This window comes from Podarcis muralis, chromosome 10, assembly GCF_964188315.1.
Source record: "Podarcis muralis chromosome 10, rPodMur119.hap1.1, whole genome shotgun sequence".
Classification (NCBI taxonomy): domain Eukaryota; kingdom Metazoa; phylum Chordata; class Lepidosauria; order Squamata; family Lacertidae; genus Podarcis; species Podarcis muralis.
The window spans coordinates 28,103,295-28,122,153 of record NC_135664.1 but is presented as its reverse complement, the minus strand read 5'-3'; the positions used below and the strand labels follow the sequence as shown (position 1 = coordinate 28,122,153).

The 18,859-nt window shown below is 42.7% G+C and overlaps 1 protein-coding gene across 1 annotated transcript in view; it reads right to left on the bottom strand.

Moving 5' to 3' along the window:
* Positions 1-13,394: 13,394 nt before the first annotated feature.
* TMEM117 (transmembrane protein 117) overlaps positions 13,395-18,859 on the bottom strand; it is a 223,069-nt gene continuing 217,604 nt past the window's right edge. The window contains exon 8 of the mRNA XM_077934668.1: positions 13,395-13,587. Coding sequence (XP_077790794.1) covers positions 13,424-13,587 — 164 coding nt within the window. The 3' untranslated portion in view covers positions 13,395-13,423. The remainder of the gene's footprint in view (positions 13,588-18,859) is intronic.

The window sequence follows — 18,859 nt, the reverse complement described above, 5'->3', positions numbered from 1 at the left end:
TCTCAATGTCAAGCAAGGCTTGCTGAAAAAAATATTTAAACTGTACTCTTCAAGTGATCACTTTTGTGAGGCAATCTTCTCTCCCTCTGCCCATTCCTCTGAGCCCTTTAAAAGCAGCTCCATTCTACAAGCTACCATTATGTAAAAGTCCTTCTTCCAAGAACCAAAATGCATGTCTCTCCGGCCTGATTATGGCTTGGAGTGAGGCTGGCTGAAAATGAATTGCGTAAACATTGATTCTGAGACCTTTGGCCTCTCTGAGGACAAGCTGATCTTTTCATTCTTCTCACAAAAGAACAGGTCAGGTGTGCTATTTTAAAATACCCACTTCCAAAAGTGAGATATTTTACCTTTTCTGTTGTCCAACTTTACAGGGTACCTTTGCTGTTGGAGGGGAAAACATCTTTCAGCATAACAAATTAAAAGTCATTCATTTGTCACTCCAGATAGCTAGGGTAGCCATTAAGTGAACAGAAAGTATTCAGCCCAGCGGTGTAGCTAGCTGCTCGGGTGCAAGGTGCGGGGTGTGTGTGTGTGTGTGTGTGTGTGTGTGTGTGTCCTGCAGCCGGGGGCATGGTGATCAGCCCATGGGGTGGGGCAAGCCTCTGCGCCACTTGGAGCCTCTCTGCTGCCTTCCCCTCAGCTGTAGGGTGGCGGAGGAGAGGTGGAGGGCAGACACAAGTCCCACGATGCCGTCTTAGGCATCGTGGAACCTGCAGGTGACTAAGCCACCACATCACTCCTAAAACGTTTTGTGAGCCCAATTTTTTAAAAAAACTCATTTTGTCACCTCCCCCCTAGTGATGACACCTGGGTTAGACAGCACCCCTTCCTCCGCCACTGATTCAGTCACCACCCTTGTTTTCCAGCAAATGAGCTAACATAGGGCTGCCATACGTCCAGAATTTCCAGGACAAAGCCGGGATTCATCTGTCAAAAATGGTATCCGGGCAGAGTTTTCAGGAGCCAGTTAAAATGTTCAGGAAAACCCTGACATATGGCAGCCCATATTGGAAGTGTGTGTGTGTGTGTGTGTGTGTGTGTGTGTGTGTGTATATATATATATATGCAGGTTTTGGTGTCCTCGGGTATCTTCCCGTGTAAAAGTTGGGGTGTCTAGGCGACGTTTCGACGAGGTCTCACTCGTCATCTTCAGGCTGGTGCTTTCGGCTTCTTGTTACTGGAACAGAGCAGGATCTCAGTGTTTGAGTTCCTATAAATACTGTTGAGGAGGTGTGGCCTCCTATGTTCTGGGCAGAGAGGAAGTTCCCAGGCTAGTGTGCCTTTTCTTCTTTTGTTCCTTAATTGCTTGAGGGATATCTTGAGTGATTTCTTGAGTGATATCCTGAGTACCACTTGGCGCTTTTGTTTTTTCTATTTACTTTGCGTTTTTGAGGTTTTCCCAGTTAATTTGTTTTTGTGACTGTGTGGAACCCAGTTCAGCTACTGACTGATTTATTGTGTGAGTGCGGAAATGGGTAAAAGCCCCCCATCCAAATAATGACCAGCATCAGCGCAGGTAAGAAAAAATAATAATTTATTTTTATCATCCACAATACTGTCTTTACAATACTAGTAAAATTGTTTACAATACTAGTTAAATTCATGTTAAATTGCTGTTTTAGGGGTTGTTTTTAAAAGTCTGGAACAGATTAATCCGTTTTGCATTTGCATTTCAATGGGAAAGCGCACCTTGGTTTTGGAATGCTTTGGCTTTGGAACAGACTTCCGGAACGGATTAAGTTTGAGAACCAAGGTACCACTGTATTTCTGTATTTCTGGCAGCCAGGCTGTACAGGATAGGAACAGGCTGAAGGGAACGTCTGATAGGGCTTGCCCAGGGAATTACCCCAATTTCTTGATAACATAGGGTTTTGAATCACAGGGTTTGCAACAAACAGGCTCTGCCTTCCTTGCAAGGTAAGGACCGCTGAGCAATCTGTGTGGTTTTATTTAGTTCTTTGCTTATGTTTACTGTCTCCTCCCCTCCCTTCACAGTGAGTTCCCAGGGTAGCTTTAAACAGTATAACATGCCACTACAAAAACAGATAAAACAATTACAATGATAAAACAAGTAAAACTATTCTAAGTGGAACAAAATGGCATACATGAGTATTGCCACAACCACCCATGTATTGATACCTTAATCTAAACATGTGGAAATACAAACTCACAGTACATTCTATGCCCTTTTAAAATGTGGGGTTTTTTTGGGGGGGGGTGTTATTGGGTTGCTGTTTTTATTTTGATAATGTATTTTGTGGTATTATATTTTGATTTTAGGGACGCGGGTGGCGCTGTGGGTAAAAGCCTCAGCGCCTAGGGCTTGCCGATCGAAAGGTCGGCAGTTCGAATCCCCGCAGCGGGGTGCGCTCCTGTTGTTCGGTCCCAGCGCCTGCCAACCTAGCAGTTCGAAAGCACCCCCAGGTATAAGTAGATAAATAGGGACCGCTTACTAGCGGGAAGGTAAACGGCGTTTCCGTGTGCTGCACTGGCTCGCCAGATGCAGCTTGTCATGCTGGCCACGTGACCCGGAAGTGTCTGCGGACAGCGCTGGCCCCCGGCCTCTTGAGTGAGATGGGCGCACAACCCTAGAGTCTGTCAAGACTGGCCCGTACGGGCAGGGGTACCTTTAGCTTTACCTTATTTTGATTTTATTCTGTGACCACTCTGAGACCTCTGGGTATAGGGCAGTATATAAATTCAATAATAATAATAATAATAATAATAATAATAATAATAATAATAATAATAATAATATCTTTATTGTCATTGCCCCCTCTCGGGGACAACGAAATTACAATGAGGAAGGTGGAGGAGGAGGAGGAGGAGGAGGAGGAGGAGGAGGAGGAGGAGGAGGAGGAGAAGAAGAAGAAGAAGAAGAAGAAGAAGAAGAAGAAGAAGAAGAAGAAGAAGAAGAAGACAGGTCAGCATCTTCAGCTTTCCTCCTAGAAATTAAGTAGCATTGGGCAGGACTATTTATTTATTTATTTATTACATATTCTAATTTTAAATGTTTACTAAAGATTCAAAGTGAATGGCTGAAATGCTGTGCTGTATTAAAAAATAAAATATAATGACCAGTGTTGTCTAACCAACCAATAAGCTTGATACACATCCTAAAGTAAGTTTCACTGACATGTAAATCTGAAGCGCGGGTGACGCTGTGGTGTACACCACTGAGCCGTGGGATTGCTGATCAGAAGGTTGGTGGTTCAAATTCCCATGACGGGGTGAGCTCCCATTGTATGGTCCCAGCTCCTGCCAGCCTAGCAGTTTGAAAGCACACCAGTGCAAGTAGATAAATAGGTACTGCTCTGGCAGGAAGGAAAACGGCATTTCCATGCGCTGCTGTGGTTTCGCCAGAAGCAGCTTAGTCATGCTGGCCACATGATCCAGAATAACCGTCTGCATACAAACATTGGCTCCCTCGGTCAGTAAAGCAAGATGAGCGCTGCAACCCCAGAGTCATTCACAACTGGACTTAATTGTCAGGGGTCCTTTACCTTTTTAACATGTAAATCTGAAACGTTCGGGAAAAGACAGAGCTTTCCCAGGCCAAATGAAGACAGCAGCATGGTAAAAACTAGTCACTTTTATGCTGAGGAGGAGAGAGCCATCATGGTAGGAACCCAGCGCCCAATCAAATGGGATTATTTGTTTTTCAGTTTTAGCACACACAAAGGTTGGTGACACTTAACACATTGCTTTGCTGATGGAATAAACTTAAAAGGTGTAAACTTGAGACACTTTTTTCTTCCTGCTAGATGGGATGAACCCAAGAAAACCATCGCCTGGTGGATTTCTGCAACATTTCAGTGATGTTTCTCAGCTGCCTTGTAGTTGCCTTTGCCAAGGGAGAGAATCGTTGGCAAACATTGTGATAAGAAGATCAACACTATGTATTCCACTACACTGAGGTCCAGCTCCGAGGGCCTTCTGGTGGTTCCCTCACTGCGAGAAGTGAGGTTACAGCGAACTAGGCAGAGGGCCTTCTCAGTAGTGGCGCCCACCCTGTGGAACACCCTCCTATCAGATGTCAAGGAAATAAACAACTATTTGACTTTTAGAAGACATCTGAAGGCAGCTCTGTTCAGGGAAGATTTTGCAACTGTGCTTTGAATAGTTTGTCAGGAGCCATCCAAGGTGGCTGGAGCAACCCGGTCAGATGAGAGGCATATAAATAATAAAGTTGCTGTTGGTTAGCACACATTCTAACAGGGAAACACGCAAATGGCATACAGCGCATGCAACACACCCCACAGTATGGAAATGAATGAGATGAATAAATGAGATGTGAAATCAGAGGGGCTCAGTGCTACACTTAGGGGAGAAAGTGGGATATAGGTACCAAGGGCATGGCATGTGGCTAGGAGGAGCGATGAGATGCTCCTTGCTCAGACATTTCTTGGCACATGTTTCTATCATCACATTTGGTCCCTTCGATCAGGGCAGGCTGAAGGTAGTTCAATATGGTGGGTCTTTGAATGATTAGCAAGACTTTCTGACTCCCAATGGGGATTTTTCCTAACTGTCAGATGTCTGTTTCAGTCCCTTATTTACATTAATTTAATACTCAACAGATAAATGGGAGTCATGAATGTTGCTCTCATGATTTTCCAGAAGATGCCCCTTAAATCTTCAAACTGATCAACAGTAGCTACGGATGATAAACTGTGATATCATAACCCTGTCAACGAAGAGGGGCATTTTCAACCTTTTTCTCTCAAAGACTGCGGTTTCCAGCTAACTTTAAGGTAGTTCTTAATTATAGCAGCTAGAACAATTCTTCTTCTTTCCATGTGTATTAACAGTTGAAGACCCAGTGAATTCTCTGTGTTAGGAGAAAACTCAAACAGAAGCAACAAAAAGGCTGCCCTTTGCTTTAATATTTGGGTGTTGAACTGCAGAAATCTTGATGAGTGGATTTTTTTGAGTGAAAAAGACTGATTTTGGTGCTCCATGTTCCAGGAGCACTCTTTTTTGTATGTGATTCCAGTTGGTGGATCTCGAGGTAGTAATAGAAAATAATGCAAATCCTGTAGGATTGAAGTCTGTTCATCCCTTTTAATAAGGTTAGCATGGAAATCAACTACCTGCTTCAAAAGTAGCTTAGTGCCTTCTTGAGAGTCCATAAAAACTCTATTTATTCACCACTGGAAAGCATGGAGTGCCTTTTTGCAAACTTAAAATTGCTGCCATAATATACGGTAAATGGAATAGGCAGAGGATTCCTGAGGCACAACTCTAGAGAAAGCACACTGAATTGCTGGAATTCAACAAATACAAAGCAGGATTTCAGCATCTACATTGCAGACTTTCAGTTAATAATATCTGGCCATTTGCGGATGAGTTAAGAGTGCTTTGATATGGCCAGCTTTGATTTATGTGAATACCAGATTTTCTGTTCTGCTAAGGGGTACATTTTTTTTTTTATCTAGTCACAAAGAAATAATGAACAACTCGAAGGGTTATTTGCTCATCGGTTTTTATTTTCTTATCTTGTGATGCCAGAATATAAGATTTTTCTTGATGCTATAATAAACAACCTCTGGAAGGGGTCATATATAAAGCTTTGGAAATGACACCATCATTTCTCAGAAGTAATTTGGGTTTCAGGATTATTCAGTGACAGAGTGTGATGGGGGTCTTTACATCTGAAGAGAATAAAAGTGAATTTTAATAAACTGCCCAAGGACTGGGTGTAAAAAATGTTTTAAAATCCAGAGTTTTATTTCCCTTGGACCTAATACATTTCAGTAGTAGGCACTGAATAGATAACAGCCCAAGATCACCTGCCATTTTGTCAGGTCGCATCTCTTTTCTTCCCCCACAAGAGGAAAAGGTGTGTGTGTGTGTGTGTGTGTGTGTGTGTGTGTGTGTGTGTGGCCCTACCTTAAGGCATAGTTTCTTCCCAGGTTGAGTCAGGTTCTGAGAGCTCTGGGCCTAAGAAACTAAAAGTTGTGTTTAATGCATACCATGCACTATCACCAGTGGGCTTCTAAACATTGAGTGGTTCCTTGGTTCTTGAATGGCTTAGTTGTCAAACAAATTGGCTCCCGAACACTGCAAACCCAGAAGTGAGTGTTCCAGTTTGAGAACGTTTTTCGGAAGTCAAATGTCTGACGCATCTTCTGCGTCTTCCGCTTGAGTGCAGGAAGCTCCTGCAGCCAAGTCGCGCCATGGTTTTCAAACAGTTTCAGGAATCGAACATACTCCCGGAATTGATTAAGTTCGAGACCCAAGGTACCACTGTAATGTTAAAAATGTGTTATTAAAATGTGATACCAGAGGGCGCTGTAGAGCAGCGAGCCTTTGAGAATGGGAAACTGCATTGAGAGTTACATAATGTTATATTTAATAACATTTTTACAGATCAATGTAGATCCAGTCCAAGTGAAGTAAATCCCAACATTATCATGTTTTCTTTTCTTTTTTCCTAAGCCTTCCCAAATTAGTCTACTTTGCCGCTACAGTTTTAGCTCTTACTGGATTTCTTGCTTTCATGCTGTTTTATTATTGGTTTTATGCTTTGTAGTTTGTTACTGGTGAGTGCTTGGCACTACATGGGAATTTTTTAGAAACATCAAACTTAAAATCAGGTGAAGTCAATCCAAAGCCATGTTCTGGTCCACCAACTGGATTCAAAATGGTGCCTGTCATACCAACATCAACAAAGACTGCCACTCCATCTCTGGAACAAAAAATAGTGTACAGTGGTACCTCCAGTTAAGAACTTAATTCGTTCTGGAGGTCCGTTCTTAATATGAAACTGTTCTTAACCTGAGGTACCACTTTAGCTAATGGGGCCTCCTGCTGCCGCCACACCGCCGCCACGCGGTTTCTGTTCTCATCCTGAAGCAGAGTTCTTAACCCGAGGTACTATTTCTGGGTTAGCGGAGTCTGTAACCTGAAGTGTCTGTAACCTGAAGTATCTGTAACCTGAGGTACCACTGTAGTAGATTTCTCCACACTTCTTGGGTATACTAGAGGATCTAAGTGTAAAATAAAATAAATAATAAATAAATAATATTTTATATTGTGGGACTAAGTGAGTGGTCAAGGAAAGGAGAAATACTTTTAAGTTGCTATATCAAAATGTGGAAGGTGAGAGCGGCCTCAACTGAAGGTCAATTTCACACCATGCATTTAAAATACAAGACTCGCCCCACCCAAGAATCCCAAGAACAGTAGGTTCTCCCTCACAGAACTACAATTAGCAAACTGGTTCCCAGGATTCTTTGGGGAGAGCCATGTGCTTTAAATGTGTGTTGAATGTGCTCTCTGTGTGTGGTGTGGATCTGGCTGAAGCGTCATGGCTGTGTGAAAGGAGGTTTTGCCACCACCAACTTGATTTCCTGCTTAACATTCCCTGGCAGGTTACGTCTTTATATAGTCAGTCGACCTATATACCAACATACCCCTAAATGTGATGTATGTGTGCTGTTGCTAAAGCAAACTACTCTTCAAGATATTCTCTTGCTCTCTGATTTAAAAGGAATATACTTTTCATGGTTGCTTGTATTTGCTGCATTTGTGTGTGTGTGTTATGGTGATCCCCCTCCTGTTTATCTTCTAAGCTACCCAGGGAAATTCTGTTATAGGGCAGCATGTAAATTGCATAAACAAACGGAATAATGACAGAATAAATCAATAGTGAGCCGGTGCAGCCAGGATTAGAGACAAGCGCAGAAGGATGTTCGGTGCTTGCAGCCTCATAACCAGCCTGGTTGGTTTTTACTTCCAGCCATCTCTCTCATGTGCTACTCAGCTGGAGGGCAGCCATGAACATAAAGACGAGTGGGGCTGTACCACAGGCCTTGCCCCTGTGCCTACCCTTGCATCAATTGCTGGCCTTGGGTCCTTGCATTTACAATGAGATTTGCAAGCGGACTTCTAATGTGTGGGGAGCCCTCTATTTTCATTTTTAGCCAGATATGTAATTTTTAGCCAGATACGTGGGTGGCGCTGTGGGTTAAACCACAGAACCTAGGACTTGCCAATCAGAAGGTCGGTGGTTCGAATCCCCACGACGGGGTGAGCTCCCATTGCTCGGTCCCTGCTCCTGCCAACCTAGCAGTTCGAAAACACGTCAAGTGCAAGTAGATAAATACCGTATTTTTCGCTCTATAAGACGCACCAGACCACAAGACGCACCTAGTTTTTGGAGGAGGAAAACAAGAAAAAAAATATTCTGAATCGCAGAAGCCAGAACAGTAAGAAGGATCGCTGCGCAGTGAAAGCAGCAATCCCTCTTGCTGTTCTGGCTTCTGTGATAGCTGCGCAGCCTGCATTCACTCCATAAGATGCACACACATTTTCCCTTACTTTTTAGGAGGGAAAAAGCGAGTCTTATAGAGCAAAAAATACGGTAGGTACCGCTCCGGCCGGAAGGTAAACAGCATTTCCGTGCACTGCTCTGGTTCGCCAGAAGCCGCTTAGTCATGCTGGCCACATGACCTGGAAGCTGTACGCTGGCTCCCTCGGCCAATAAAGCGAGATGAGCGCCGCAACCCCAGAGTCGGTCACGACTGGACCTAATGGTCAGGGGGTCCCTTTACCTTTACCTAATAAAACTCTGCCAATCAGTTACAAAATAATCTTTGTGCTTTAAACCCAGTGGCAATTTTGTTTCATTATTTAATTTTCCGGCAGGTGCTCTTTGCCACACTTTGTGGTACCCAATTTGTCAGAGACACACCCACTAAGTTCAGCGGCAGTCTTTGGCGCCTCAAATTTCAGTGGCGTGCCATGTGTCATGATCCGGGGCATGATTGGCAAGGGGCCTGGGCAGGAACGCTAGGGCCAGGGTACAGGCAGTCGCACTGGGAGTAGAGGCAGTCCGAGTAGCCGATGCAAGATCCAACGGGCGAAGGGGGGTGGGTAGAAGAGGCAGTCCAAGTGGCAGGTCCACAGTTGGGAAGCAGCAACAAGTCCAACCAGGGTCAGAGATGAGAGGAGATCCAGAAACGTACCAGTCAAGGCAGTTGAAAAGTCCAGCTGGGTGAGGTCACGATGCATGATCACAGGAACAGGCTGCAGCTCAGCAGAAGACCTCATGGCTGTGGCAAAGTCCAAGGGCGAAATGCAAGCCTTTTGTAGTCCTCCTGGGCTTGCTCCCAGCCATAGTGCATCTCGTCACCTGACCATGCTTGCTGGCCTGCTTCTCATTCATTTAAGGTCAGCACAGCCAGGGCCTCCTGACTCTTGCAAACCCTCACAGCGCTCATTACACCATGCAGTGCCAACATTTGGCACCACCCACCTCTCACTCTCCATTTGAAACAATAGTTGTCTCATCCCCAAGTCTCCATGCCCAGTGCGACCAAACCGGTTGTGCTTCCCTAATTCTGCCTCTGCTAAGTTCTCCCAGTCACTCATTAGTTTGACCTTGGTTTCTAGTAGCAGAGAACACAGAAGAAGTTTGAGCTGAAAGTTAATATTCTCTCCCACGAAAAGATTGAGGAGCACCAGCTCTGGACATTGAGATACATTTTGTGTAGTAGTTGCTTTTATTTGGACAAATACTTCCTCCCTCCACCACATGTGTCAGTAAGAGCCTAACATTTAGCATCCTGTCCAACAGTTTGATCAATAGGGGGCACTAACAGAACTTTTTTAAAGCCAGAACTTGCCAAACCTCAATTCTGGCACATCTCAGATGGGCGCCATTGACATTCTAAGAGAATGAGGGAAGTGTTCATGGTGAGTTCTGGCACCTTTTTTTCTAGAAAAATAGCACTGGGCACTAATATGGGCTAACCGTATTCATAAGATGACTTTTTTTGCAGTATATTGCACTCTACCTCTCTCACTGAAGCAGAGGCCAACTGTTGTGTTACGTAACTGTGGCTTTTTCACCGATATACTGGTATGCTATGGTAAATTTCGCACCAACTGATTTATTTCAGTGACATGTGCAGAATATAAGCTTCTGGTTGATTGCAACACACTAAGAAATCACTTTTCACGAAACAGGGACAAGATAAAACAAAATAATAGAATATTTTACAATACTTGGCCATGTTTCAATTTTCATAAAATGTCACATAAATAAGAAAATACATTTAAAATAGTTGGCCCTTTATGGTAAGTATGGAAACACAGAATCAAAGATTATTGGAAGTGATTTGCAATTATTGGAAGTGATTTGCAATTACAGGAACTATTCTAGATGACAGAGAAGATAAAAAGCCCTTGAGTTCTGAGCTGCACTATCTGGCAAAGTGGATGTGATCAAGCAGTAATGACAGTCACTGGCATCTTTTATCGTCTAGAACAGCTTTATGTCTTACCGCTTTTGAAGGGGTGAAGTTTGGCTCCTAGTCTCCAAGGGGCATCAGCACTGAACAAAATTTATTTAACATATTGTTTTCACTCTGCAGATCCAGGTTAGGATACTCTTTATTATCCCAATTAAATTAAAAAGAAGAATCAATCAATCAATCAATCAATCAATCAATCAATGGGCCACTTTGTGCATGCATACACACACACACTATTTATTTCACAACATTTATATACCACTTGAATATACCACTAAGTAATTTACAAAAATGCCCAAAGCACTTGGCAACCCTATGCCAAAACACTTGACACTGGAAACAACATGCATCCTTATATATAAGGTCATCATGTATGTAGAGTCACCCTCATCCTTCATTGTTCCAGTATGTGTCTTTTTGCACACATCGCTTGGCTGGAGAACTGCGTGGCAAAATTCAGAGATGTGCATTTCAAAGGATAGCTGTGTTTTGATGCACACACTGCTTCAATTAGGTAGGTCTGTCTTGGAATAAAAACTCCATCTAATTTCTCCCCTGTCCCTAGGTGTGCAGAAAGGGGTTGATCTCTCTGTTCCATGGTCCTGATAAAAATTGCTCCTGCTACCCAAGTCTTAATTCACTTGGGTATGTATTAGTGATTTCTGAAATTATGCCCTAGGGAATCCAATCATTGGCACCAGTTCTCCTTTCCATGCTAGATGGTGTCAATGGCAACTTCCACCGGAAGAAAACTGCAGCTTTGGGGAGAGTGTTCACCAGGATGGCAGCTCAAGAGTGGAAGGATTAAGTCTCCACATGTGCAATGGACCCAATAGTTATCAGCCCACCTACATACAACAGCTAAACACACACACCACCAAACTATGTGTTTCATTTAACATAGAGTTTGGTCCATTCCAGTCTTAACATGGATTGAGGAAGATGTTAGACTTAGTAGCACACTCCTGAACTTGTCTTCACAAAAAGCCCATTGGGACTTGTTTGCCAGAAAGTGGCTATAGGATTGCAACCTGAATTAGGTACCAAACAGACAAGCAAGTCACAATGGTTGTTCCTTCTTTTTTAGGTAAATGCTCAGCTGAACTGCCTCTCTTGTGTGGTGATTGCAGAGATGAGTTTTTCCACAATGTGTACCTAGTTGGTGCGGTTTGACAAAGCTTTCAGCATATGTCAATATTCAACAAAATCTTAGTGTGCGCGCACATGAATGTCATGCGCCCCCAACTGCCCTAATGCAATAGGCAATTTGGCTCAAATGAGTTGGTTTTGCTAAGGTGTTTCAGAAATGGCTCCACCAAAACATTTTTTTAAAAAATTACATTTCTCGTATGATTTACAAAGGCTACATATTCATAAATATGCACATCGCAGCCAAGCGCAAAGGATGAATAAAACCCCACCTCCATCAGTCATCATGAATTGCAGCCCATATCTCTATCTCTGTGTTTTATCCTGGTTGAGATAAATGAGACAGTTATGGATGCACCTGAGATTAAGTCCCATTGAGCTTAATGGGGCTTATGTTTGAGAAGATTGTATGGTAGATCTAATTCAACATAGCTAGGCTTCCATTGATTTACGCAGGCCAAAATCTGTGATGGATTGTGGTTTAAACAGATCCCCTTTAAAATAATTAATGCATATAGGTTTGTTGATTCAAGTTATTACACGGTGTGCAGTCATAAATGAGAACTGTTGCAATAACTTAAGAATTCCTTTTTGATTAAGAGGAATTTATGCATGGACTGAATATGGATTAGTGATTTCTGAAATTATGCCCTAGGGATCCACCTTCATATTGATTCCACCCACCCCCACTCCAACAACTACAAACTCATCAAGTTAATGGATGTTACTAGCATGCCTAGTTCCAACAACAAAGATAACTCTTTCATGAATAATTCCAAACAGTGACTCCAGGTGATTGATTGCAGGGGTTATGAATTGGAGAGATAAATGACTTCTTCAGTATGCAAATACAATACAAGGCAATAAACACACACTGGTGCATATCAGTGCAAAACAATAATTGCAATTAACTCCAGTGTCACACACAATCTACCTGATATACATTTCTGCTGAAATGCCATAGTCTACTGTCAGGTATGCTGCTGAATTTAACCCTGCCATACAGCCCTAACACAAAGAGCCCCAGATCAGCTGGGCTTGAGCACAACAAAGTTGCGGTGAGTGATGAACGGCCCAAGGAGAGAGTTGATGGAGATGCAGATTGCCATGTAAGATGGATGGGACATACGCGGCAGCCTGAATGGGGATTGCATGTAATACCTCTCGCTCTTGTTGGTGGCATGCTCATTACTATGTAGATTCAAATCCAAATTTGCATCTGCACCTTTTCCCCAAGAGCAGTTCTCACTCTAACAAGGGAAAGGGCTGGATCTGATTGACAAGAGTCGTGGGCCCATTTGTCAAATAAAATGTACAAATCCTCAGATCAGGGGCCTGGAATTATCAGGCATTCTTGCTAAGCCAAAAGATTGACTATGGTCATTTCCAGGTGATTCGTTCGGGGATGAATGACCCTGATTTGTTTGATATAAAGTTTGCGGAGAGATTAGATGACAACAAAGCTTTATTGAGAATAGATAGAATCTTTTTGTTTTGCTTTTCAGATGTGCTGCTGCCCCAATCATGGGTAGCTGCTACTAGCAATCAAGGCAGCCCTTTCCTGTGTATCACAAAATCAAAGTTACAGTGGTACCTTGGTTCTCAAACTTAATCCGTTCCAGAAGTCCATTCCAAAACCAAAGTGTTCCAAAACCAAGGTGCGCTTTCCCATAGAAAGTCATGCAAAATGGATTAATCCTTTCCAGACTTTTAAAAACAACCCCTAAAACAGCAATTAACATGAATTTTACTATCTAACGAGACCATTGATCCATAAAATGAAAGCCATAATCAATGTACTGTACTATAAAATAAATAAGACAATATTGTAGATGATAAAAATAAAAATTAATTCTTATTCTTACCTGCACTGATGATAGTCATTGTTTGGATGGGGGGCTTTTATACACTTCCACAGTCACACAATCAATCAATCAATCAATCAATCAGTCAATCAGTAGCTGAACTGGGTTCCACACAGTCACAAAAACAAATTAATTGAAAAAGCCTCAAAAACAAAAATGAAAAATAAAGAGCAAAAACAAAAGCGCCAAACTTAATCCATTCCAGAAGTCCATTTGAGTTCCGAAATGTTCAAAAATCAAGGCACAGCTTCTGATTGGTGCAGGTGCTCCAGAAACAATAGCCGACAGCCGCATCGGATGTTTGGCTTCTGAAAAACATTTGAAAACCGGAACACTTACTTCCAGGTTTTTGGAGTTTGAGAACAAAAGCATCAAGAACCAAGGTGTTTGAGAACCAAGGTACCACTGTAGTTCTTTAGCCTTTGGACCTGCACAAGCCCCTTTTGAAAAATCTGGGAAATCCTGCAGTGAGGGTGGACATTTATTTAATCCCCCCCCCCTTTTCAGCCCACCCTCTGCTAGTCTAGACTGGACTGGGACATTGGCCAGGCTGGCTGGGAAGGATGGGAGTTAAGAACATAAGCCAACAAACCCACTGGAGTCCAATGATATCTGGAAGGCTGCAGAGTCCTCCAGTGCCGGCTCTCAGCTTCCGAAAGAGCCTCTGTAAATTTTTAGGCCAGAATGGCATTGGGGGGAAAAAGAAAAGGATCATCTGCATCAGTTAGCTCTACACATTGGGTTGAAGAGTGCCAATTTACTCATTAGAGCCATTCCAGTGTGTTTTAAGCAGTAGCTGTTTTGTCATAGAGGACACTGAAATCAAACAATTACAGGGAGACAAGTCAGGTTCCAACGAGACCTCAAGAGGGGTAAAAATTAAAAGGACAAGTGGGAAGAAATGGAGGTTGAATGTCGGCAGCAGAGAAGCTATTCAGATGCCAAGAAACCTCCTCATGAAGCAGAGCCAAGTGAGGAGGCTGCCTGCAGAAATCTGATAAGTGACCTTTCATTTGCTGCCCTCTTCTCTGTTCAGAGGAACAGAACAGGCCCCCTGAGTCTGTGTGTGTTTAGAAGCTTTCTGAAAAGGGATGTCTTTCCTATATGGTTCTCTAGCACAAAGCTAGCTACAGATGAGGGTTATCTTGGAATATGAACAGAACAGGTTGTTGTTCTGTGGATCCCAGGGATTTCCCCATAAAAAGGAGAAGTGGTATCTCCTACTGCATCAGCCTAGTAGTATGCAAGCTGTGAAGTCATTTGTAGTCCTCACTGGGAAAACCGGGTATGATAGCAATTTCTTTTAAAAAGTTACGTAACACATTTGCACAGCCAGTGTGTTGTTGTGGTTAGTGTGTGTTGGCAGGAGGGATCTCTAAAAATTACCATTGATCCATAGCTGTCAACTTTTTCCTTTTTTTAAGGGAAAATCCTATTCGAAATAAGGGAATTTCCCTTAAAAAACGGGAAACGTTGACAGCTATGCATTGATCCCACACACTACAACCAGGAGAAAGTAAAAAGAGGAAGAAAGAAGGATCCTGCCAACATGAGAGGGTTTTCCAGAGGGCCCCATGGCAAGAGGCCCCCCCTTTCCCCCCTTTTTTCTGTTTTATTAAATTTGCTTAGTAACGTAACATTTATATATATAATATATAAACAAAGAATACAAAACACGATTCATTCATACTACAATGCATACCTACATAGCATTAATATACAGTGGTACCTCGCAAGACGAATGCCTCGCAAGACAAAAAAACTCGCTAGACGAAAGGGTTTTTTGAGCTGCTTCGCAAGACGATTTTCCCTATGGGCTTGCTTCGCAAGACGGAAACATCTTGCAAGTTTGTTTCCTTTTTCTTAACACCATTAATACAGTTGCGACTTGACTTCGAGGAGCAACTCATAGAATGCTGTGTGATAGCCTTTTTTGAGGTTTTTAAAGACTTTGGTGATTTTTGAAGCTTTTCCAAAACTTTCCCGACACCGTGCTTCGCAAGATGAAAAAAATCGCAAGACGACAAAACCCGCGGAACAAATTAATTTCGTCTTGCGAGGCACCACTGTATATGGTTTCTGAAAAAGGGCTTACATAACAAAATCCATTCAAAATACCATCCGGTTTACCTCCCCCCCCTCCCTCCCCACTCCAACCCTCCCCGCCCCCGCCCCCCAGTCAGTCCTTCCTTCTTCATATCTTTATCCATGTACACAGTCTGTTCATTCGAGCTTGTATGTTAGGGTTGGCTTCCCCTCTTTCTATCCAGTCCCTGTAAAATGCCCATGTATTTGTGATTCTTTGGCATTTGTTTCCCCATCTATCCTCTGCCACTATCTGTGCAAATATTTCTGATTGTACGTATTCAAAAACATAATCATTCCATTTTTCCATATTCCATTTGGCCTTTTCTTTCCATCCCAAAGTAATAACTGCCATTCCAGCTAGAATCATAATCTTGTACAACTCTTGCTTATTACTTTTTACTTTGTATTGCAAGAGGCCCCTTAAACCTGGAGATGATCTTAAGGATGAGACATGAACCACACAGCCCATTAATAGGTCATTCTATGTGTTTTTCTATGGAACTGCAAAATCAACACATGAATGGGCGACTGTGAAACACAGAGGCCGGGTAGAGATTTATAAGCACATTTTCTCTAACCTCCAGTTTGGACACTGATGTTGTTGTTTCTTAATGGTGGATCAAAGTCCCTATGTAAGGCTTATAAGGATGCTATTTTGAATGTAAAGCAGGTGCAACGATACAGAAAGAAATGTGTCTATGTTGCGATGCTAACTGTCTGAAGAAATGTGCGACCCAATTTGATTTATGGGGCCTTCATGTCTTCCTCTGTGGTCCTTCCCATTAGTGCCTCACCAGATGTGCTTGACATCCATACAATATGTGTATGGGGCCATTTCTGTTCCAAAAACAGTGGTGTGTGTGTGTGTGTGTGTGTGTGTGTGTGTGTGTGTGTGTGTGAAGTTGGATCCATATGAATTGTCTTACCAGAATAGTCCTTTGTCCATATAAGGCCTGTTCCACTTGTCCCCCAACATGCTGAATGCAGCAGATTGCAGGAGCCTACATGAATCTTATAGGGTTGTAGACTATGAAGTTGTCTTCTTCCTGCAAGGACTTCTGCTTGCACAATTTCTCCATCCTCAACTTCTCCCCTGTGTGTCCTCCCCAAATTTGTTCTAGGTTTTTTATACATGTTTCCCCTTTCATTTGCTTCCATAGGGAGGGAAATGAAATACGCCAGCTTTCTCCATGCCTCAGGGGGGTGTCAGGTGAATGGGAAGACTATGGATCCTTTAGAACACTGTTTACTGTTGATCCACTCCTATCATGCTCCTTGACAGCAGTGGTAGGGAGGGCACACCAAGATCAGATCTTCCCTTCTCAGACCTTTCACTCTGCCCTTGGAAGGGAAGATCTAAGACATTCTATGGTCACCTGGAATAGCCCCAATATCTTCTTTGTGGCTGCTGTGGGTAATTTCTGGGAGTCCTCTTCAATATAATGAAGTTTCTGTTTGTTTGCTTTTGCAGACCCCAATAAAATCTCAGGATTATTAGACTCTCTGATTACTGCTAGACTTTTAGGTAATTCATGGTGGCTTTGGAAGAATTAGTGTGATGTAAGGTCAAAGAATTTTATTCTAACGGTGAGCCTGCTGCTCAATAACCATTGCTTAGGGTCATGTAATAGTGGAGGCAGCCAGGCTCAAAGCGCTCTTTCATTTTTCTTTGCACTTTAATTAAATTAATGATTTTCCCTCATACACTAAGCAAAGGAAGTGGAACACACACACCACACACACAAACAAGATTTTGATATTTTGGTGCTCAGCACGGAAGGATGAGTGCTGGCAAACCCAATCAGCCATTTGTGTGCCTCTCGTCCAAATGCACTCCAAAATAAAATTTAGCTGAAAAACTAAACAAAGCTAATCATCTATGCAGCAAAATCAAAGTCTTTGCATTTTAATAAGCTTCCAAGCAGTGGGCTCCCTGTAAAATGTAAATTCTATTTTTCTACAGCTTGAACAAGTTTCCACTTACCAAACACTAATGAGAGCTACAATTTCCAAGGGATAAAAATTCAGTGGTGATTAAAAGTTTCTGCAGATAAAATATTAAATATTCTGTAGGCGAAGGGTGTGTGTGTTGGTATTACAGTGATCCTGATGTCTGTGTTTTTTAAAAACCCTTCCAAGAACCAATAAAATCTGTGGAATTTCCAGCATCCTGATGCCCACACATAGATGCCAAGCGAAGAAGTGTTAAAGTGGAGCACCAATGCATCATTTTCAGCAGGGACATCATGGCAGAAATTCAAGCTCATGTAGTGCTGTGGGGTTTCAGAGTACAGATGAAAAGTAAAAGACACATACTTCAGCAAGGATAGGCTCCAGCCATATGCTGATCAGTTGCTGAGTGTTTATTAAACTTAGCTCTCAAAAGATGGGTAATAAATGCATAGTTCAATTATGCATGCTAATTTTAGCAGGCAGCCAATTTGAAAAGCAGGCAGATCAAAACAAAATGTGCAAGCATCAGGAGACAGCTGAGAAACAAGGATTGTTACAGCAGGATTTGGGTCTACATCTGAGGCAGTTTAAGTGCTTGGGAGGATCGGGATGCAGAAGCCCATTTGGAAAAAGGCAACTGACCAACCAGATCAACCTAATGAGAGGCAGTGTGGTGTAGCGGTGAGTGTGTCGGAATCCAGCATTGCCTGAGCTCTGCGAGTGCAGCTTTCTCCCGATTGAAATGCAGAGTGTTTGAGGACCAGGAAACCAAAATGCTTGTTTACAAAGCTATTGTACTACCAACCTTACTGTATGCTTGTGAAACATGGACCACTTATAAACACCATCTCCAATTCCTCAAAAGATTCCATCAACGGTGTCTCTGAAAAATTTTACACATCACTTGGAAGACAGGCAGACTAATGCTAGTGTACTGGAAGAAGCAAAGATCACCAGTGTCGAAGCGATGATTCTTCAACATCAACTTCGTTGGACTGGACATGTTGTGCGGATACCTCATTATCGTCTTCCAAAGCAACTACTCTATTCCAAACTTAAAAATGGAAAGTGTCGTGCTGGCGGTCAACAAAAGAGTTTTAAAAACTGTCTCAAGGCAATTTTTTAAAAAAATGTAGTATAAATACCAACAATTGGGAAATACTGGCCTGCGAGCACTCCAACTGGAGAACAGCCTTTACCAAAGGCTTTGAAGACACTCAAACTCAGGTCGCAAGGGAGAAACATGCTAGGAGGAAGGCACGCTTGGCAAATCCACACCGTGATCAACTCCCACCCGGAAACCAATGTCCCCACTGTGGAAGGACGTGTGGATCCAGAATTGGCCTCCACAGTCACTTACGGACTCATTGTTAAAACCGTGTTTACGGAAGACAATCTTACTTGGCTACGAGGGATCGCCAAAGAAGAAGAAGAAGAAGAAGAAGAAGAAGAAGAAGAAGAAGAAGAAGAAGAAGTGGTGTGTTGGAATAGGACCCAGGTTCAAATTCCCATTTGGCCAGGAAGCTCACTGGGTGATCT